Below are 21,638 nucleotides of genomic sequence, written 5' to 3' on the forward strand. Positions count from 1 at the left end.
AAATATATATAAGTATATATAAATATATATAATATATATAAATATATGACATTCAGGCTAGCTATATATATACAGCTGTGTGTATATACATATATACACATTCAGGCTAGCTATGTACGTACATAGCTATGTATATATATAGCTATGTACGTACATAGCTAGCCTGAATGTCAGCTTTTAATTAGGCTAATTTCTGGCTATAGACCACTTTCAAAGAAAAAAAATATTTTCAAATTTCTTAACAGATTTTAGCTGGAACAAACAGCCAATATTCCTGGCTTTTGACTTTTTTTTTCTTTTTAACCAAAGGTACCTTTCCAAGTGACTCACCAAAACCAATAAGCATTAAGAAAAGTTTTTATGACTTGACCAAGGATGCACAAGGCATCTCCAAAGAGGTGCAAAGCGAGCCCTCACAAGATCCAGAACCACCCCAAAGACAGTTTAAATAATGAAAGTCTTGGTAGCCACAAATAAGGTGCAAATCCACATTTTTGCTTAGCTATACTCTCTAGGGTTTCAGCTGACCACAGACAGAAGACGACAGGAAATCAAAAGCTGTTCGTGGAAGGGAAAAGGATCAGTAACAAATGGGTACCCTAAAGGCTCAAGAGTCATATTAATATTGTAATAATTGAAAATAATTCCAATTCTTACAAATGTTTCTCTCCTGAGCTAAAGATATTAACCAAAGAAAGGAATTTTTTGTTGTTCTAAAGAATTTTAACTCTGTTTTAGGTCTTATCTCAGCTGGAATGCTGCTTGGCTAATTCCCTGCATGTTAACCTTTCAAAGACATGATAAGATTTATCTCTCCAAGGGACTGTGAACTCCAGCTGGGCATTAAAGGGTATCATCAGTGCCATTCATTAGTCCTGGTTTTGAAAAAAAAAATTGTTAGATCTGTATTTTTATAATCTCAGTAGTTTCCTTCTCATTTTGTAGTTGCACTGTTTGCTCCTTTTGTTCCAAATTTAAATACATTTCTCTCTTTTAGACTGTTAATTTTCCAGTTACCCATTTTATTCCCCTAAGTAGTTGTTACGTTCTTCTAAAGGGATGACACTTAACGTGAAATATGTAGAAAAAATATATAACTCAAAAGTCCAGAGCTGAAATCAAACCAAGGAAGAAGGATGTAATTAAAAGCCAGTTAAGACAAGATGGCCTGGCCTGGCGCTGTGGCTCATGCCTGCAGTCCCAGCACTTTGAGAGGCCAAGGCAGGTGGATCACTTGAGGCCAGTGAGACTAGCCTGGCCAACATGATGAGATCCTGTCTCTACTAATATAAAAATTAGCCGGGTGTGGTAGCGGGCACCTGTAATCCCGGCTACGTGGGAGGCTGAGGCAGAAGAATCGCTTGAGCCCGAGAGGCAGAGGTTGCAGTGAGCCGAGATCATGCTACTGCACTCCAGCCTGGGCGACAGAGCAAGACAGTCTGAAAAAAAAAGTGAAGATGGCCTGAAAAGCACCTTCACCAAAGACTTATGTAAGTGTAAGCCAATGGTAAGTTTCTAGTGACTCAGCACTCCCTCTCCAGGTACAGTGAGGTAAAGACCCTTACAAATGAAGATTTCTTTTGTAGATGTAAATTTATTTTATAAATAGCCAAGTAAATGACAGAAAGCTGTAATTTGGACACTGATTTTGTTGAATGAGTGGTCTTTTTATGTTCACTTTTGTTAGCTTAAAATTACTGAGTTCAGCTGGGAAAGCCCATTAAGGAAAAGGGCAGAAAAAAAGCATAATTCTCATGTGTGGACTCAGCATGGATAGCTCTGATAAAGAAGCAAGCCTGAAGGGTTGCCCCCAGGTTAAAGACCTCTGTTCTAAAAAAGGAGGGTTTGAAAGAACAGCCCAAATAAAATGTAGACCTTCAACCAAAGAGTGGTATAGGTCCAGATTATTAGTAGGACTTTTGTCTAATAATTTATCTTGGAATTGGAAGAACATGAGAGGTTCACAGGGCCAGGTGCCAAGTCCAGGAATGGCTAAGGGTGGGTTACTGTGAATCCTGCTCACAGTGCCAGAAATGTCAACCTAAAAGGAAGAAACTGAGGCATAGTTAATATAGATAATTTATTTGGGCCAAGGTTGAGGACTGCAGCCTAGGACACACTTCCAAGTGGCCTTGGGGAGTGCTCCAGAGAACAGAAGAGAGGCTCATATTTTTAGAGAAAAAAAGGATGAATCAGCAAAGGGATTGATTGCAAAAAGTTATTCATCAGAAATTCTTGTTGGTTTACAGAAATAACATTGGTTATTGTCTATACATTGTTGAACTATAGTGTATATGGCATTTTATGACTACTTGGGGTCAGTTAGTCTAGAGCTTCCATAGCATGTGGCTTCAAGAGGTAATTATTTAGCTCAAGGGGGAGTGAGACATGACTACTGTACATTTTAAGTGCCTCTGTGGGCCTGATAATTTAAAGGGGCTCGAATTCCATAGAGCAAACGTTTTTTTTGTTTGTTTGTTTTTCATAACCCTCATGTTTAGTTAACATTGCTGACATTCATGAATCAAAAAACCCAAACCACAAAAAAGCCATTTTTCTCACTTCTGCTACCTAGCATGTCGGGCAGTCATGTTATTTTTAAATTGCCTTCAAATGGTTTCAGGAACTTTTTCATATGTATGTTATTGAACCACTCCAGAAAATCTTAAATCCCTCTTGTAGAGGAAGAGATGATTAGATGAGAAATACTTAGTGTCTGCCACAGATTTATACAGAAAAAAATCTTTGTTTTTAGTTTCTGGTCTTTGTTGTTACTTTGTTGGTAGTAAAAAATGAGTTGTTTTTTTTTTTTTTTTTTTTTTTTAATTGGCCAGGCTTTAGGTCTTATCCTGTGAAGGACAACTTGAAGATGAGATAGAGCATAAAATTGAAGCTATTTCTGGAGATTGATACAGGTTCATTAGCTGGACAATTAAACTTTTTACTTGTCTTGCAAGTCTTCAACTTAGATTTGTCATATTTGGTTATCATAATCAAATGGAAATAGCAGTTTTTGCCCCATCTTGCTGAGCTTTTAGATTTTGAGATCATTTGTAACATACTCTAAAATTCAGTGATTATTTTTTTTTCTACTGGGGGCAGGCACATTTAATTACAGAAAGCCATTTGCCATGGAATCTTTTTTTCTAAAAACTACCTTGCATTAAAAAAAATCTGATCATAATTACGTTGCTAGCAAGATAAACTAGCAATAATTATATGTGGTATCAACTAATATGAAAAAATTATCTGTAAAATGCATCTGGGACACTTTTCATTTGCTATTCTTAATTTGCAGTTTTAGGAATTGTCTTGTGGTGGTTGAATGTGATCAGCATTTTCTTCTCTTATGAGCCAGCCTGGGAGTCTTATTAGTGAAAGATTTGGCAAAAGTTAGAAGAAAATGTCAGGGATTTCAGTCTTCTCAAGGAATGAGTTTTTTCAGTATGTAACCAATTTTTTTGGATAAGCAAAGATTTAACCCGAGTAGTACACTGTACAAAGGTGCCTTTAAAGCTCAGCGTTCTTTCTTGTGTAAAAACTCATAAAAATTTTATGGAAATTTATGGGTATCAATTTTTCTTAGATTTAAAATTAAAATATATTTTGAGTACCTTGGGAAATAGTATATTCTTACAAAATAGATGACCTATTTATTCAGTTGAATGTCCTTGTGAAAATTGACATTGCTTTACTGACACTAATAATCTACATGCAGCTGAGCAAGCCCAGAAGCCAACTTTGTAATATTTTGAGATGTTTACCGTTTTGAATACAAAGTAATTTTAGAATCTTGGATACCAGCTCACTGAAGTGTTATGGTAATATCATACCCATATCATTTCTGTTACTTATATTTGTTATTGTTTAAAAAGTAGCCAAAAATGGCCAGGCACATCTGTAATCCCATTACTTTCAGAGGCCAAGGCAGGAGGATTGCTTGAGACCAAGGAGTTCAAGGCCAGTGGGCCATATAGCAAGACCTCATCTCTATTGAAATATGTATATTTTAAAGTAGCCAGAAACATGTATTTACTTTACTGCCAAGGATACGGCTGTAAAGTCTTGTGATCTTTAATAAATAACTTGAATGTCTGAATGACTTGGAAACAAGTTCTGAATTAGCTTACTGATTTCATGTGTCTGGCGCTATTTAGCTAAATCCATCCTCCTCAAAATGTAGAAATTGTTAAGGGACAGTTTCTTGTTGAGACGATTTCTGTCTTAGCATCGTTTTGTGGTTAGAATGTAGTAAACCTACTCAAATAAGCTCAATTAAGAATTAAATCTATTTTATGAATAGGTCTTTAAAAACCCAATTGCAGAACTACAAACCAGGCCTCCTTCTCCCCTTTGTGGGTGGGGGTCAGATTCTTCTAGAAGAGAGGGCAAAGTAGGTATGATTAGTATACCTGCTAGAAAGAACAATGAAGCGGCCAGGACAAACAAAGTTGTCTCTTGGCTGTAATAATTTTTTTCTGGACTCATGGGCAACTAAAGAAACATGTTAATTATACTAATGCTTAAAGGATTTGCCCTCTACTTTGTTACAGAGGGTCTGTGGGAGTAGAACTGTAACCTCTTCTTTATAAGAGAGTAGTACAGAAAAGGGAGAAGGAGAAAGAAGAATCTTAAATATAGAGGGGAATCATCTGGAAAGAGCTCAGATTAATTTTTATAAAATTGTATAAGATTTTATAAGATTATATATTTTTATAAGCTTATAACCTCTTCCTGGAAGCCTCATTTTGAAAATGCTTATGGTAGTGACATTTTATTATACATGAATTTAACTTTTGCATATCCAGCTGTACATGTCTTGACAGATAAAATGACAGTTTCAATAGTACAGACAATTCTGCCCATTCTAGGAAGCTTATGCCCTTGCAGATGAGAATCTGCTGTTCTCTCTTAGTTTGTATGTGTCTCCCATCGGGTAAGCATGTCATATATAGTGTAAATACTTTAAATAAAATCATGGCCCTGAATGTTATTGTACTAAATGTTACATTATGATTTAAGGAGATTCTCGGGGTAATTTTGACTGTGTCAGTTTTGTGGATTATTTGGAAGAGTGGAATTTTGTGCACTCTGGGCTCGAGTCTAAAGTTAGTGTGTAAAGCCAAAGTCAGAATCACCCTCGAAAGTTCCTCAACTCATAAAAGCCAATATGAAATCTTTTGTGTACATATACACTCTTGAGCATTAATTCTTACGCACATTTAAATTGGAGAGTGACTAAGCTAGACTGAAAGGCAAAGGGAAAGTATACAGGTGTTGTATATTCATTCAGCTTTAAACATGGTATATGTAGGGAATTCTAAAATGTTCCTTCTTGCCTGCCAGCTTTACTTTGTTTTAATAATAAACTCTAGAATCTTAATTCTTAGTAATCGTGTATTTGTTGTGAGCATTTCAGGAGCTGTTAGCCTCACCTTTTTGTGAGATAGCTTCTGAAATCAGTTGGTTAAATTATAAGGTTAGCCATTAAGTAGATTTATGATAAAACTTTGTTTTATTGTAGTTTTCATTATTTCCCTTTTCTTTTGCTTTGGTATTTTAGTAACATCACTTTTAAGAATCTTCTCATCTCTATTAAAGGAGGCAAAGGAAGAGATTTGGTATGAAGTCCTTCATTCAACTAAAGTAGAAAGAGAGGGAAGTACTATGCTCCTCTAGGCTGGTGGTTGCTGTGGGAATCAATGTAAAAACCCCTTTAAGAGGATAAAAATGGGACAGTTAACTGGAAACTTACCAATGAGACGTTCTCTTTCTAGAGCTTTTTCTTTTCTAGCATGTTCTCCCCAGTTTTAAGAAGATAACCCACACTCTTACCTGTTTCTTCAGTATATAATCTCAATTGTGAGATTACAAAATAATTTCTCTTTAATAATATGCCCAGGTAAGAATGGGAGTAAAATTCTGGTTTTCTTTATTTGGTGCTAGTGTCAGCAGTGACTGAAACAGGCTGTCTCAGTCTGGGCCCTGTAGTACATGCTCAGACCTGGGCTGGCTTACTCTTCATATGACTCTACTACCTTAGTATAGAGGAGGAACAATAAAGTCCAAGATTGGGCACTTCATTCACGCCGCTTAGTAGGCAGTCTCCTAAGGAGAAAAGAAAAGCATATGTCCTGAGAGACATAAATGGCTAGTCAGCCATAGTTTATTTTGGGGAAAGGAGGAAGGGGAGATTACCCTAGGATGCACCCTATGTTTTCACATGTTGTTTCTACTACTTTTGGTTAAATTGTAGACAAGTCTGTTGTTAGAATAGGCCTTCTTAGTGCAGGACATAGTGTTATTTCTATATTAATTACTTAAAATATAGTTGAAAAATGAACTTTGAGAATACCTAGAACTGAAATAGATGCATTTGCATGGTGGCAGCTGAGATCTGATCTAAAGGCCAGTTGAGGGCTAATAAGGAGTGAAGTTAAATTTAAGCTTATTGCTCTTTTAGGAAAATGATGTGAGTTAGGGTTGAGGCCAAGAAATTCTTACTATATTCTGAAAGTAGTGAGACTTCATTCGTTAGAGCTAACCTCATAGTGCTCACTATGAGCATTCACCTTAAAGGTTATTATCTGCCTGTTGAAGAAGCAGTTACTCAGCGGATCCTGTAACATGTGGTTCTGCCACTTTGTCCATAACTGATTAGACCAGGGCAAGCCTCTGGCCCAAGGCTAATGGCTTATGAAGTGGCCTGGTATGAAAACTGCATAAACAGCAATAATAAGATTAATCATCTTTCTCTTTCTCTCCTGTAAACTACTCCTTGAGAGGAGAAAGACAGGCAATTCATAATGGGAATTTAAAATAACAGTTTGTTCACTTGTTCATTGGCTCATTCAACACTTTTTTAAATGTCTGTTGTTAGCCAGGTACTACTCAAGGCACTGGTGATTTATTCATCAACAGAACAAAATTCATGCTTTCATGGAACTTGGGTTTGAGTGGGACAGATAATAAGCATGTACTAGAATGTTAGCAATGGTAAGTGATATGAAGAAAAATGAAGTGGGTTGAGGGGAGAGAGTGTGCTTAAAGGGGAATTTAGATAGGCTAGTCAAGTAAGGCATCTCTGAGGAGCTGTATTAAGAGATTTATTACACGGAATTAGTTCATGTGGGTGTGGAGGTTCATAGGTCCCAAGATCTGCAGTTTGCAAGCTGAAGACCCTGGAGAGCTGATGGTGTAGCACCAGTTTGAGTCCAAAGGCCTGAGAACCAGAACACCGAATGTAGTTTCAGTCCAAAGGCCAGTAGGCTCAAGATCTAGGAAGAGCTGATGTTTCAGTTTGAGTCTAAAAGCAGGAAAACACCAATGTCCAAGCTCAAGGTAGGCAGGAAGAGTTCCCACTTATTCAGCCTTTTTGTTTTATTCAGGCCTTCTACTGATTGGATGAGGCCCACCCACATCACAGAGGACAATCAGCTTTACTCAGTCTGTTTATTTATATAAATGTTAAAGTTATCCAAAACACCCTCGTAGAAACACCCAGAATAGTGTTTGACCAAATATATGGGCACCCTGTGTCCTAGGCAAGTTGATGCATAAAATTAACTGTCATAGATAGGTCTATTGGTGGCCACAGAACCAGGTTAAGTAAAAATAGATAGGCTCTAAGTTACCTCAGTGACTTATTGTCAGGATTGCCTGATGATTAGAGCTGTCTTAAATTCTGAACCTTGTTGTATTACCTGAATTATTTTCCAGGGTCTCTAAAGTTTGGCTGTGTGGTTGCATTGAACTTATTCTTTTCTCCTTAAGTATGTTTTATGTAACTAGTTTAACCTGTGTGTTTCTACGTTCAGGCTTGACAGCCTAGCCATTTTACGGACGGCGGGGGGCGGGGGGTCAGCCTGATATATAAAGATATCACAGAAGCAAACCTTGAGTCATAAAAACCTAAGATAGCCCCCCACTTTACTAATAAAGAGGAACACTGGTAAAGACACATGAAACAATTTATTAAGTAATTTGTTACTTTAAAAGATTTACATTTTGGTTAACTTTTTTAGCAGTTGTTTGTTCTAACTCTGTGAAGAGCCTAAGTGTTTTGGAAATCTGAAAATGTAGGAGATGCAGCCACTGTCCTCAGAAAGACCACAGTCTGATAATAAAATCTGCATAAGTAAATATACAGCAAAGTAGTTTAAATGAGAATTTAGGTTAGAGACATTTAAGCTAGTCTTAGACAAAATTTGGATAGATACAACAGAGTGTTAAAAATATTTCATGAAAGGGAAATGAACAAATGAGATACATCGGAGTTTGGGGGATGGTAGTTTAGCTATGTTGACATGGTTGTAGTCTTCTTGCTGTAGGAGTAGTGACAGGTGAGATTTGAAAGTTAAAGCTGAACCTCAGTATTTCCATACTTTTGGTTGCTCATTAGTTCTTCTGAGCCTCAGATTATTCCATCTATTAACTGGGATAATAATGCCAATATTTGTTCATATATTTTAATCAGTTACATCTAAATTCTATAACAAGAGTTCCTTTGTTTTTAATCTCAGAAGGCTTCCTAAGTAGGGAAATGAGTCATCAGAAACCATGCCATTTCCTTCTCACACATACTCTTGCTGTTCAAGCTTCATGATGGAGAGATCAGTATATCAGATGCATCCTCTATAAATCTCACCAGTATCCTTAATGCCCTTATCTTGGTGAATGTGGAAAAACTCAAAGTGCTTTTTTTCTGTTCTCTCAACACAACAATCACAGAAGACTTATGTGATCAAATGTTGGGTAGGGGGAGTTCCCCATACACCAAGCAAGTGATCAGTTTTGCAGCAGATACCTGCTAAGTGTCTTCCAATTCCATTCTGACACTAGTTACCTGGAGATAGCATGAGATCCCACAGGTTGAGGGCCCAGTCCCCTCCCACTGCCTCCAGATACCAGTCTCAAGTCTGGAACTTCTGACTGACTGGCTCCAAGTTGAGGTTCCCATGCCCCTCTCTTTGGGTTAGATTAATTTGCTAGAGCAGCTTTACAAAACTGAGGGAAACACCTTTACCAGTTTATTATAAAGGATATTACAAAGGATGCAGATAATGAGATACATAGGGTAAAGTATGGGGGAAGGGACACAGAGCTTCCAAACCTTCCCAGGGCACACCATCTTCCAGAATCCTCCATGTGTTTAGCTATCCAGAAGTTCCCTGAACCCTGTCCTCTTGAGCCTTTCATGGAGATTTATTGGATAGGCATGATTGATAACCATGTGGAAATGGGATTGGACAAAAAGGGTATAATCTAATACTAACAGGCCGAGTGGAGAAACCCACAAGCCTCTCTGTCCAGATTCTTCTTAGCCTTTCTGTGCAGCATTCCTTTCTCAAGGGTGTGGGACAGGACCCTTTCTGAAATGAGAGTCTTATGACCTGCAGTCAGAAAGGCAGGGGAAGATTAGACTCTTGCCTTGAGCTGGTGAAAGGAGGATGGGAAAATCAGAGAGAGAGATTCTGTTTTCTGAGGCCTAAAGCACCCCAACATCATAACAAAAGACTGAAACAAGGTATATGGGAGTTAAGAGCCAGGAGCTGTGGATGAAAATCTATATATATGTTCTCTATATATACAATATGTAGAATTGTATATATGTTATTATTATCTAATATGTAATAGATATATAATATCACACCTGGAAATTGCACTTTCTGTCTCAGTCTTTTGATGGTACTTTTTTATGGCAGTGACACACTAATATCTCCATCTGTATGGCCACACATGTGCTCTGGATCCCATTCTTTTCTTCCTTTTTGGAAATAATATGCTATCTGAGAAACCTGTTTTCTTTCTCATTCCCCCATTCTCACTCTTCCCCTCTTTATTGGATCCTTTTTGTTAGCATATAAACATGTTCAGGTTGTCTCTACGTTATATGTGTTATACTATGCTATATCATATATAATATATAATCTATTTATCCTCCCTTGACCATTTACTCCTCTTTATCTATTTCATCTTTGGTCTTCTTTGTTAAACTTCTCTAAAGAAGTAGCTATATCCAGTTTTCCTTATAAATTTCCCAGTTACACGTCAGCTCATTTTAATCTAGCTTCTACTGCGTTCACTCTACTCAAATGGCTTATTTGACACCTCTGTAACAATCAATGCTATTAGCCATTTTGTTCTTTAAAACACTCTCTTCATTTGGCTTCTCCAGTATGTTCTCCTTGTTTTCTGTCTAGGTCTCTGGCTACATCTTCTGTGGCTTCCTTGTCAGCTTATCTTTCTCCAATTGCTCATTAAATGTGGTTGTTATAAAGCTGAACCTTAGGTCTCTTTTTACTTAACAACTACTCTTGAATAACTCGTCTCTCATTGCTTCAGTAACAATGACAACTCCTACATTTATCTTTCACCCAGACTACTCATCTGAGGTCCAGTTCTATATCTAGATACCAAATTGATATTTCCATTTGAATGTCTTAAAGTTATCTCAGACTCAACAGGTTTAAGACTTACAACTTCTCTTCCTCCATATTCACTTTATCTTCAAGATTTTTTTTTTTTTTTGGACTCATTGTAGTATAGTTTTGAAGGACTCAAATTCTCTACCCCTTACATTGTTACCATAGTCAATTAATCATTGTAAGATTCAGTTTCATAATCTGTAAGATGGAAAAACTGTAGTACCTTTCCTAACATAAGGAAACATCAGACAAAATGTGAATATGGGATGTAATACCACAGACTAGATTTACCCTCTAGCTGTAAACAAATAGAAAACCCTCCTGGGGTTGTTTTCAGTATTAAAATAGTACTTACAAAGCACTTGAAACAGGACCCCATGTAAAGTAAGATTTTTTTTAAAGTGTCTGCTTTATTGTTGAATATGGATATCAAGTTGTCGGATGAAGCTTAAAATGATGCTTAAATGCTTATATTATAAAAAGCAGTTCTCAAATCAGTACTTTTAAGATTGCATTTTAAGAAACTAGAAGAAAGAATAGCTCCAAAACAAGCAATGAGAAGAAAATAAAGATAAAATAGGAAGCATTGAAATATAAAAGTGTAAAACATTAGAGAAAAGTAAGAGAAATTAAAATCTTGTTTTTTTGAAAAGATCACTAATAGTGATAAAATTCTAGCCAGACTGATTAGAAAAAAGACACAAATGAGATTAATAGGAATGAAAGAGGAGAGATGAGTATAGATTCTGTAGACATTAAATTGGACAACTTAGATTATTAAATGAGCAATTTCCGTGAAAAACACAAACTAACAAAGCCTGTTTAAGAAGAAATAGTTGCCAAACAGCCCTATGTTTATAAGAGAATGTAGATTTATAATTAAAACATTCCCTCAAAAAGAAAACAACTCATCATAGAAGACTTCACCGAGATAGTCTATGAAACACTTAAAGATGAATATTTCCATACACTCTTTCTGAAAATAAGAGGGAACACTTCTCAACTCATCTTATGTCAGCATTACTCTAATATGAAAGAAAACTACAGTCCAGTATTCCTTATAAAAATAGATGGAAAAATCTTCAATGAAATTTTAGCCAGCTGAATCAATATATAAAAAAGATAATATTTTATGACCAAGCGGGATTTATTCCATGAATGCAAGGGTGGTTTAACATTTGAAAATCAATCAGTGTAATTTGCCATATGAAAACCAACTAAGAAAGAAAACTATATGATTATTTCAGTATATTCAGAAAAGTCATTTAACAGAATTAGTACCCATTAATGATAAAAACTCTCAAACTAGGATTTAAAGGGAACTTTCTCAACCTGTCTGTTAAAGGACAACTAGTAAAATCCTATAATGTATATATATCATGCTTAGTGATGAAAGACTGAATGCTTTCTCCCTAAGATCATGAACAGGCACCACTTCTATTCGGCGTTGTATGGAAATTATAGTTAGGGCAGTGGAGCAAGAAAAAGAATTCAAAGGCATTCAAATTGGAAATGAAGAAATAAATTGCTTGTGTATATAGAAAATCCCAATACACAAAAAAAGCTTACTAAGACGAATAAGTGAGCCTATTACAAAGTCATTATACAAAAATTAATTGCATTTCTACATACTAGTAATGGGTAATTGGAAATTTAAATACAAACAAATTAAAAATATTAGCATTCAAAATCTTAATGCTTATGGAGAAGTTAAACAAAATTATGTAAAGCCTGTATATTAGAAATTATACAGGCCTATGGAAACAAGTGTCATGTCCATTAATTAAAAAACTCAAAATTACTATAATACCATTTCTCCCCAAATTGATGTATACCATAAATGCAATTCCAGTCAGTACCTTTGCAGGCCTTTTTTGTAAAAATTGGCAAGCTTAATTCTGGTATTTATATAAAAATACAAAGGACCTAGAATAGCTGACAATTTTAAAAAAGAACAAAGTTTAATGACTTAAATTGCCTGATTTTCACACTTACTAGAAAGCTACATTACTCAAGACAGTGTGGTATTGGCTGAAGGATAAACATATTATTAATGGTATAGAAAATAGTTCAGAAATAGGCCCAGACACATATATTTATCTGATTTTCAGCAAAACTGCTAAGGCAATTCAGTGGAGGAAACTGTTAATCTTTTTAACAAATGATTTTTGGACAATTGGATATCTGAATGCAAAACAATGAATCTTAACCTTTAAGTGGGCAGTGATTTCTTAGACATACAGAACCAAACTATGAAAGAAAAAATAAACCAGTTGTACATCATCCAAATTAAAAACTTTTGATCTTCAAAAGTCACTGTTAACACAATTCCTATCAAAATCTTAGCATTATTTTTTGTAGACATGGACAAATTTATTCTAAAATGTATACAGAATTATGAAGTAACTGGAAACAATTTTGAGTGAGAAGAATAGAGCTGAAAAAAATCACACTACTTGATTCTAAGACTTAACATATAGCATTATACTCAGGACACTGTGGTATTGATCAAAAGATAGATCAGTGAAACAAAATTAAAAGTCCAGAAGTAGACCCGTACAAGTAGAGCCAACTGAAGTTTGACAAAGATGCAAAGGCAATTCAGTGGGGAGAAATCATGCTTTTTGCAACAAATAGTATTAGAATAATTAGATAATAACCAAAGAAATAAACTTTGACTTAAAGCTCTTATACAACAGTTATCATAGATCTAAATGTAAAGTGTGAACTATAAAACTTTTATAAGGAAACAAAAGAGAAAATCTTTTTGATCTAGGGCCAGGTAAACATTTCTTGTACCAAATCCATAAAGGAGAAAAAAATAATAACTTGGGCTTCATCAAAATTAAAAACTTTTACTCTGTGAAAGACATTGTTAAGAGCATAAAAAGGCAAGCCACAGACTGGAAGAAAATACTTGGAAATCGCATGTCTGATAAAGAGTGTGTATCCAGAATATATTTTAAAAGTCTCTAAACTCAACAGTAGGAAATAAGACAATCCAATTAGAAAATGAGTAGAACACTGAACAGATACTTCACCAAAGAGTATACAGATGACAAAGAAGCACATGAAAAGATGCTCAACATGATTAGCTACTAGGAAAATGCAAATTTAAAGCCATGATGAGATATGACACACGTACTAGAATGGCTAAAATAAAAAGTACTGGCAAAACCAAGAGTTGGTAAGAATGTAGAGGAACTAGATCTTTCACACATTGCTGGTGGAAGTGCAAAATGATACAGCACTCTGGAAAACAGTTTGCCGGTTTCTTATAAAATTAAACCTGGAGTTACCATATCTTACTCCTGGATATTTACCCTAAAGAATTGAAAATTTATATTCACACAAAAACGTGTACACAAAGCCTTATAACAGCTTTGTCATAGCCAGCAAGAGGTGAATAGATAACAAATTGTCATACATTCATACAATGAATAATATTCAGTAAGAAAAAGAGCAAGCTATTGATATACCAACACCTTGGAGAATCTTAAGGGCATTATACTGAGTGAAATAGCTATTCAATTCTTTTCCCTATTATAAAAATACGGCTGTCTTCCTATGAGTTTTAAGACTGTACATTCTAGATACACATCTTTTGTCAGATGTTTTGCAACTATTTTTTTCCCAGTCTGTGGCTTGCCTTTCCATTTTCTTAACAGTGTCTTTTTATTTTGAAATAATTTTAGACTCACATAGAAGTTACAAAAATATTACAGTTTCTGGGTACCTTTCACCCAGCAACAACATTTGACAAACCATAGTACAACTATCAAAATGAGGAAACTAACAGTGGTATAAAACTATTAACCAAACTAGAAACTTTCCTCAGATTTCAAAAGATTTAAAAGATTACTTATGGTAATTTTAATTTGTATAACTTTTTTTTTTTTTTTTTTGAGACAGTCTCACTCTGTTGCCCAGGATAGCATGCAATGGTGCTGTCATAGCTCACTGCAGCCTCTGACTCCTGGGCTGAAGTGATCCTTCTGCCTCAGCCTCCCAAATAGCTAGGACTATAGGTGTGCACTACTACCGTGGCTGATTTTTTTTTATATACATTTTTTATAGAGATGGGGGTCTCTCTGTGTTGCCTAGGCTGGTCTCGAACTCCTGGGCTCAAGCAGTCCTTCTGCCTTGGCCTTCCAAAGTGCCAGGATTACAGATAGGAGCCACTACTACCAACCTATAACTTTTTAAATGAAAAAATTATAGTGACAAAGAACAGATTAGTAGTTGCCGCGGGTAGACTTGGGAGGAGTATGTGATTATAAAGGGATGGCATGAAGATGTTTCTTTGAGGTGATGGAATAGTTCAGTATTCTTTTTTTCTGTTTTTGAGACAGTCTCATTCTGTTACCCAGGCTGGAGTGCAGTGGTACGATCTCGACTCACTGCACCCTTCGTCTCCAGGGTTCAGGCGATTCTCCTGCCTCAGCCTCCCAAGTAGCTGGGACTACAGGCGTATGCCACCACGCCCAGCTAATTTTTGTGTTTTTAGTAGAGACGGTTTCACCATGTTAGCCAGGCTGGTATTGAACTCCTGACCTCAAGTGATCTGCCCTCCTCAGCCTCCCAAAGTGCTAGGGTTACAGGAGTGAGCCGCTGTACCAGGCCGGAATAGTTCAGTATTCTGATTGTGGTGGAGGTTATACTAATGTAAAGTATGTGATAAATTTATGTAGAACTATACACACACAGTCAGGGCATGTAAAAACTGGTAAAATCTGAGGAAAGTTTCTAGTTTGGTTAATAGTTTTATACCACTGTTAGTTTCTTCATTTTGATAGTTGTACTATGGTTTGTCAAATGTTGTTGCTGGGTGAAAGGTACCCAGAAACTGTAATATTTTTGTAACTTCTATGTGAGTCTAAAATTATTTCAAAATAAAAAGACACTGTTAAGAAAATGGAAAGGCAAGCCACAGACTGGGAAAAAAATAGTTGCAAAACATCTGACAAAGGATGTGTATCTAGAATGTATAGTCTTAAAACTCATAAGAAGACAGCCGTATTTTTATAATAGGGAAAAGAACTGAATAGCTATTTCACCAAAAATAATTACATAAATGGCATATAAGCCCATGAAAAGGTGCTCACCTTCATTAGTTATTAGGAAATGTAAATGTAAACCACCATGAAATACCACTCTACACCCACTTGTATAGATAAAATTAAATGGCAATCTGAAGAATGTGGAACAGCTGGAACTCTCACATGTTGCTGGTGCAAATGAAAAATGATATGGCCTCTTTGGAAGACAGTTTGACAATTTCTTAAAAACATAGGGCTCAGCAATTCCACTCCTAGATAACCCAAGATGAATGAAGAAAAAGTGAAATTCATGCTAGCGTCATTTATAATAACCCTAAAACTGTAAACAGTTGAAATGTCCAAGTGGTACATCCACGCAATGAAATTTATTCCCTAGTAAAAGGACTCCAGCATGGATGAATCTCAAAATCATTAGAGCAAATGAAAGAAACCAAAGATTACATGCTGTGTGATTTCATTTATATGCAGATCTATAAAAGGCGCGATAAGCAATTCAGTGGTTGCTAGGAGTTGGGGGGCAAGGGGTAGAGAGTGGAGATTGACCATACAGGGAATGTATTGAAGTAATGGGAATGTTTTATATCATGATTTTCCTGATAGTGGTTATGTAATTGTATACATTAATCGAAACTCATCAAATTGTACAGTTGTTACAGTTTTTAGGTCCTTTGCATTTGCTTTTTTTCTGCCTAGAAAGCTCTCTCCTCTCCCTGTCTGGCTGACTCATATTCAGTGTTCAGATCTTGCTTAAACGTCATGTTGTCAGGAGTATCTGTTCCTGAGCTCAGACTGGCATAGGCTTTTTTGACATCCTGCCGCTTTCCTTCGTTGTCCTTACCACAGCTGTAGTTTCAGTCAGGCAGGTAGCCATCAGCTTAAGGTCTCTTTTTCTGTCTTAGCTGCAACACTGTGAGGACTTACCATCTTGTTAACAGTACATAGCGTGGTGCTTAAATCAGGTTTGAATATTGCATGACTGAGTATAAGTGAGTAGAGAGTTGTGTGTCTTCTGTTCTTGTAAGTGGCAGCTGTGGCTTCTGCCAAGGGTACTACTAGCTGGAGCTGCCAGCTTAACCTTGGAGCCTGTCTGCCTGCCTCTGCCCTGATCCTGGAGAGTTGTGACTATCCATGTTCATCTGCCTGCCATATAGTCTTTGTTCAGACTTCTTGTCACCGTGAATCCCACTCCTGTGGCCGGGCCACCCTGTTCTGAGAACAGAAAGGAGCTTTTCCTTGCTGTTATTCTTTTAGCAGAAAAGGAAACCTGCCCTACTGCATGCATGTTCCTGGATCTACTCAAGCTTTTTCTTTTTGTCCAGCAGGTGGAGAAACTCTGAAACACAGTATTTTGTTACCTACTTTGGTAACAATAGTTCAACTCCTGTGAAGCACCACAGAGTACCCCTTTGTCTCCTGATTATCTTAATCTTTTTGAGAGAGACATGTGACTCCTCCAAGTAAGGTTAGGAATCCTAATCTGCAGGTAGTTTGAATGCTTGGGTGGAAGGTTTAACCTTCCAGAAGGTGAAAACACCATCAACTTTGTGCTCAGCCTCTGCTCATATTTGCAGATTATCAGAGATCATTACTACTGTCTCCATGTCCCCCGCTGACCCAGTTTCCAGGATAAATCTGTAGAATAATTAATAAAGGGCCTGACGGCCAACACTCCTCTTCCACTCTTCCCACTTCTCTTCTTCCTTATTTCACTACTGTAGTAGGTAAGAGGGAATTCAGGTTATGGTAGGAAAATGATTAGGATGAATAATCCCTGTATGTGAGCATTGTGTGAACATAGCTCAGTGTTTAAATTATTACAAAAGCTCATTTCTTTATTATGGGCTGTCCACTTAGGAAGAATTTATGAGTCTTGTCATTTCAGACAGTCTTCTCTGGAGTACTACATGACTAGTCCAGTTAGTGATTTTAGAAATGTTTCTCTGGACCTTTTAAAATGTATCCAAGTCTAATTCCTCATTTGTTTCTAGTTTATTTGTCCTCGGTTTTACAGTTTACATAGTTTGGAGTTTCCTGTTTAGTTTTATTTTTAACTCCTTTAGGCCTAAGACTCTTCATTGTTTCTCTTTCATCTGAGTCATTATAATAGTCTCTCAAATGTTCATATTCCACTCTTGCTCCCCCTTTCTCCTGCAGTACAATCTACATGTCGCAGCCAAGGATCAGGTCAAGGCATTCTCATGCTCTCCGGTGGCTCACCTTCTTACCTAGTTTGTGATCTGGCCCCAGGACATGCAGAGTGCCTAGTAGGCAATTAATATTTGCTGAATTAATTCTTTGTATTGTAAGTCATATCAGGATTTTTGGGGGGTTAGCATTATGTTAAAACCACAAAAAACAGTAACTTTAGACCTAATTGGTTTCATGACTTATTGAGGAGGCGAGGAATAGGTTAAAGCTGCTTTGCATATATTTTGGAATAGTCTCTTTTGTCTAGTAAGGATGGATAATAAGTTTGTTAATAACCAGTATTCACATGGGTAGAAAAAGACTGTCTTGATTTTTAATCCTACAAGTAGTAAAGGAATGGTAGTCAGAAGTTGAATCGTACTTTTAATGCCTCAGGCAGGATAGAATAGTATTGTTTTGTTTTGTATCCCAATATGCTAACTACTTCTCTCTCTCTCCTTTCTGTTTTGCTTCTCATCCTTTCACCCATTACAGTCTCAGTATGTGTGTTACACCAGGAGGTTGCCTTGGCAGGTCAGAGGATCTGTCACAGTGAAGGCACTGTGGTACCCTTTGTTTTTTAGGCAAGGGTGACACGTGCTAGTCAACTTATTTCCATTTGTTGTTGCCTCCACTTGGCACTAAATGAGACTGTTAACCATTTTTGAATGAAAGTTTATAAATTTCTTACAAAAATTAAGGTTTTTATTCTCTATAATAAGCACATGAGAAAGACTGGTTTTAAATTTTATTTTAAACTGGAGTGACGTACAAACATGTTTAATTTTAATTATTTGCTTTCTTTTGTTCGTCTTGTAGTAAGTTATTAATGTATTAATACTGGTAACTTCTAGATTGGAGGAATGATTTATCCTAATGTTTCTTTAAAAAAAAAATACTATAAGTCGTTCATATGGCATATGCTAATCAAGGCTCTGTGGTATTTTTTTTTCCCTTATGTTTTTTAATGAAGCAGCTCTTTTCATGATCTAGCAGTCTGTGTTACTATCAGTAAGTAAACAGAGAGTAAGGACTCAAAGTTTAATATTAAAACAAGTTCATTTTGTTAACATCACATTTTGTTGCATCTTGCAGCTTCTTGGTGAATTTTTGGATGAAGCCATTAAATTAATTGCTTGCCATCATGAGCAGAAGCAAGCGTGACAACAATTTTTATAGTGTAGAGATTGGAGATTCTACATTCACAGTCCTGAAACGATATCAGAATTTAAAACCTATAGGCTCAGGAGCTCAAGGAATAGTATGGTAAGTGTTTACTTCCAAAAATTAGGCAAAGAATTGTTAACTGCTACCTTTTCTCCTCTCGTAATTTAGATACCTTGGCAAATATTTAACTTGCCTCGAAAAATTAAATTAAAACTAAAAATTAAATGAAAACTACTCCACAGCAAATTGTTTGCTTTGGGGATCAATGGTCTTTTCTTTATTATTATTATTAAAGGTTGAGTATCCCTTATCTGAAATGCTTGGGACCGGAAGTGTCAGATTTTGGAATATTTGCATTGGTTGAGCATTCCAAATTCCAATCAGAAATACTTCAGTGAACATTTCCTTTGAGCATCATGTCAGTGCCCCCAAAATTTGGATTCTGGAGCATTTTAGATTTCATATTTTCAGATTTGGGATAATAACCTGTGTTATTCATAAGATATAACTCTATAAACTAGCACTGCCATCTTTAAGTATAAACTATTATTAAATACTTGGGCATAGCCATTGAAGACAAATATCTCTATCAGCAAAGAATAAGTGGCATGCTTGTTAATTTCATGTATACATGTATTCCCATAGATAACTGTTTAATAAGAAGCTTCACTTAATCCTTACTTTCACACTATAATGAAGCCCTGGAATTTCAGAAATCTTGTTCTATACTGGGGAATGAAGTCAGCTAATATCTCACTGTGTGTGTTTCAAAATTCATCCATATGTTTAAAATTGATTTATTAGCTAATTTCTACAAAAGCCTCAGGCTATATCAGCATAATTCTTTATAAACTGAAATGCAGATCACTCTTTGGGATAGTTCTAATACTGATTGCAGATCACTAAATTAGCATAATAAAAAACTAGTGTTTTGGGGAATTATAAGCCTCACTCAAGAATAATTGTACTTTTATTACCTCTTCTTGAAACAAATTTCAGAATCTATTCTAAACAAAATGTAAATTGTTAAGTATTTATAATCCAGCATTTCTCCTAGGTTCAAGAAAAACTGTTTTACATGTGCACAAGGAGTCATGCATAGGATTGGTGTTTGCAGCACCATTTATAATAGCAAAAATTGGAAATAGCATCAAATCTATCAACAGAAGAATAAAAAATTGTGATACAGTCATGCTATGAAATACTATATAACATTTTAAACGAACTGGAGCCATGTGTGTCAACAAGGATAACCTCAGAAATGTAGTGCTGGGCTTCAAAGCAAGATATAGAATATATATACATCATTGTACCATTTACATGCAGCTTAAAATATGCAAAGCAATACCATATATTTATGGATTATATATACGTAGAAAATATTAAAACATGCATAAATACCAAACTTAGGATATTGTTTATCTCTGAGAAAATAGAGAAAAGGAAGGAGGCTTGACCTATGATATTATATTTCTTTCTAAAAAATTCAGAGCAAGCCAAGCATGGTGGCTCACGCCTATAATCCCCACACTTTGGGAGGCCGAGGTGGGTGGATCTTGAGGTCAGGAGTTCAAGACCAGCCTGGCCAACATGGTGAAACCCTGTCAGTACCCAAAATACAAAAATTAGCTGGGCATGGTGACACATGCCTGTAATCCCAGCTACTTGGGAGGCGGAGGCAGGAGAATAGCATGAACCTGGGAGGCGGAGGTTGTGGTGAGCTGAGGTGGCACCACTGCACTCCAGCCTGGGTGATAGAGTGAGACTCCGTCTAAAAAAAAAAAAAAAAAATCAGAGCAATTATGGTAACATATTAAGATTTAATAAATTTGCATAATAGAAAGACTGGCATTTATTATCTTTCCTGCATTCTTGAAGTAATTTACAATATCAAAAATTACAGAAGTTGGAGTCATTTTGTAAGCCATCTTGACTGGCCTGTTCTCATTGTAACCAACCACATTTAACCAACCATAAATTAAAGAAAATAATATTATATAGTCAGTATTAGTATTCTGAAAGCCAACTCTCTGTTCAGGTTTTTTTTTTTTTTTTTTTTTTGAGACAGAGTCTCACTCTGTCTCTCAGGCTAGAGTGCAGTAGCACGATCTCGGCTCACTGCAAGCTCTGCCTCCCGGGTGCACGCCATTCTCCCGCCTCAGCCTCCGGAGTAGCTGGGAATACAGGCACCTGCCACCACGCCCGGCTAATGTGTGTGTGTGTGTGTGTGTGTGTGTGTGTGTGTGTGTGTATTTTTAGTAGAGACGGGGTTTCACCATGTTAGCCGGGATGGTCTCGATCTCCTGACCTCATGATCCATCTGCCTCGGCCTCCCAAAGTGCTGGGATTACAGGCATGAGCCACCGCGCATGGCCCTTGTGTATTTATTTCATTGTGTCCAAAAGGATAGAAGTAATGTGTGTTTATATAGAATTATTCAGCAAATCTTTTGAGTAGAATTTATACGCTTTTTTTTTTTTTTTTGAGGGAGTCTACCAGGCTGGAGTGCAGTGGTGCGATCTTGGCTCACTGCAACCTCTGCCTCCCGGGTTCAAGTGATTCCCTTGCCTTAGCCTCCGAAGTAGCTGGGACTACAGGTGTGCACCATCACACCCAGCTAATTTTTTTTTATTTAAGTAGAGGTGGAGTTTCACCGTGTTGACCAGGATGGTCTCCATCTCCTGACCTCATGATCCACCCACCTTGACCTCCCAAAGTGCTAGGATTACAGGCGTGAGCCACTGCACCCAGCCTCGTATGCATTCTTTATCCTACCTTTTCTTGATGGAAGTATAAG

General features: G+C 36.6%; 1 protein-coding gene across 10 annotated transcripts in view; it reads left to right on the forward strand.

Annotated features, from left to right (window-relative positions):
• The window catches only part of MAPK8 (mitogen-activated protein kinase 8), a 133,861-nt gene that overhangs the window by 77,165 nt on the left and 35,058 nt on the right, over positions 1 to 21,638 (forward strand). For all 10 annotated transcript variants that reach the window (XM_058436474.1, XM_032141941.2, XM_032141885.2 and 7 more), the window contains one exon: positions 18,770 to 18,940. In XM_058436474.1, coding sequence (XP_058292457.1) covers positions 18,819 to 18,940 — 122 coding nt within the window. In that variant the 5' untranslated portion in view covers positions 18,770 to 18,818. The remainder of the gene's footprint in view (positions 1 to 18,769; positions 18,941 to 21,638) is intronic.

This window comes from Hylobates moloch, unplaced genomic scaffold, assembly GCF_009828535.3.
Source record: "Hylobates moloch isolate HMO894 unplaced genomic scaffold, HMol_V3 SCAFFOLD_3, whole genome shotgun sequence".
NCBI classification, from domain to species: domain Eukaryota; kingdom Metazoa; phylum Chordata; class Mammalia; order Primates; family Hylobatidae; genus Hylobates; species Hylobates moloch.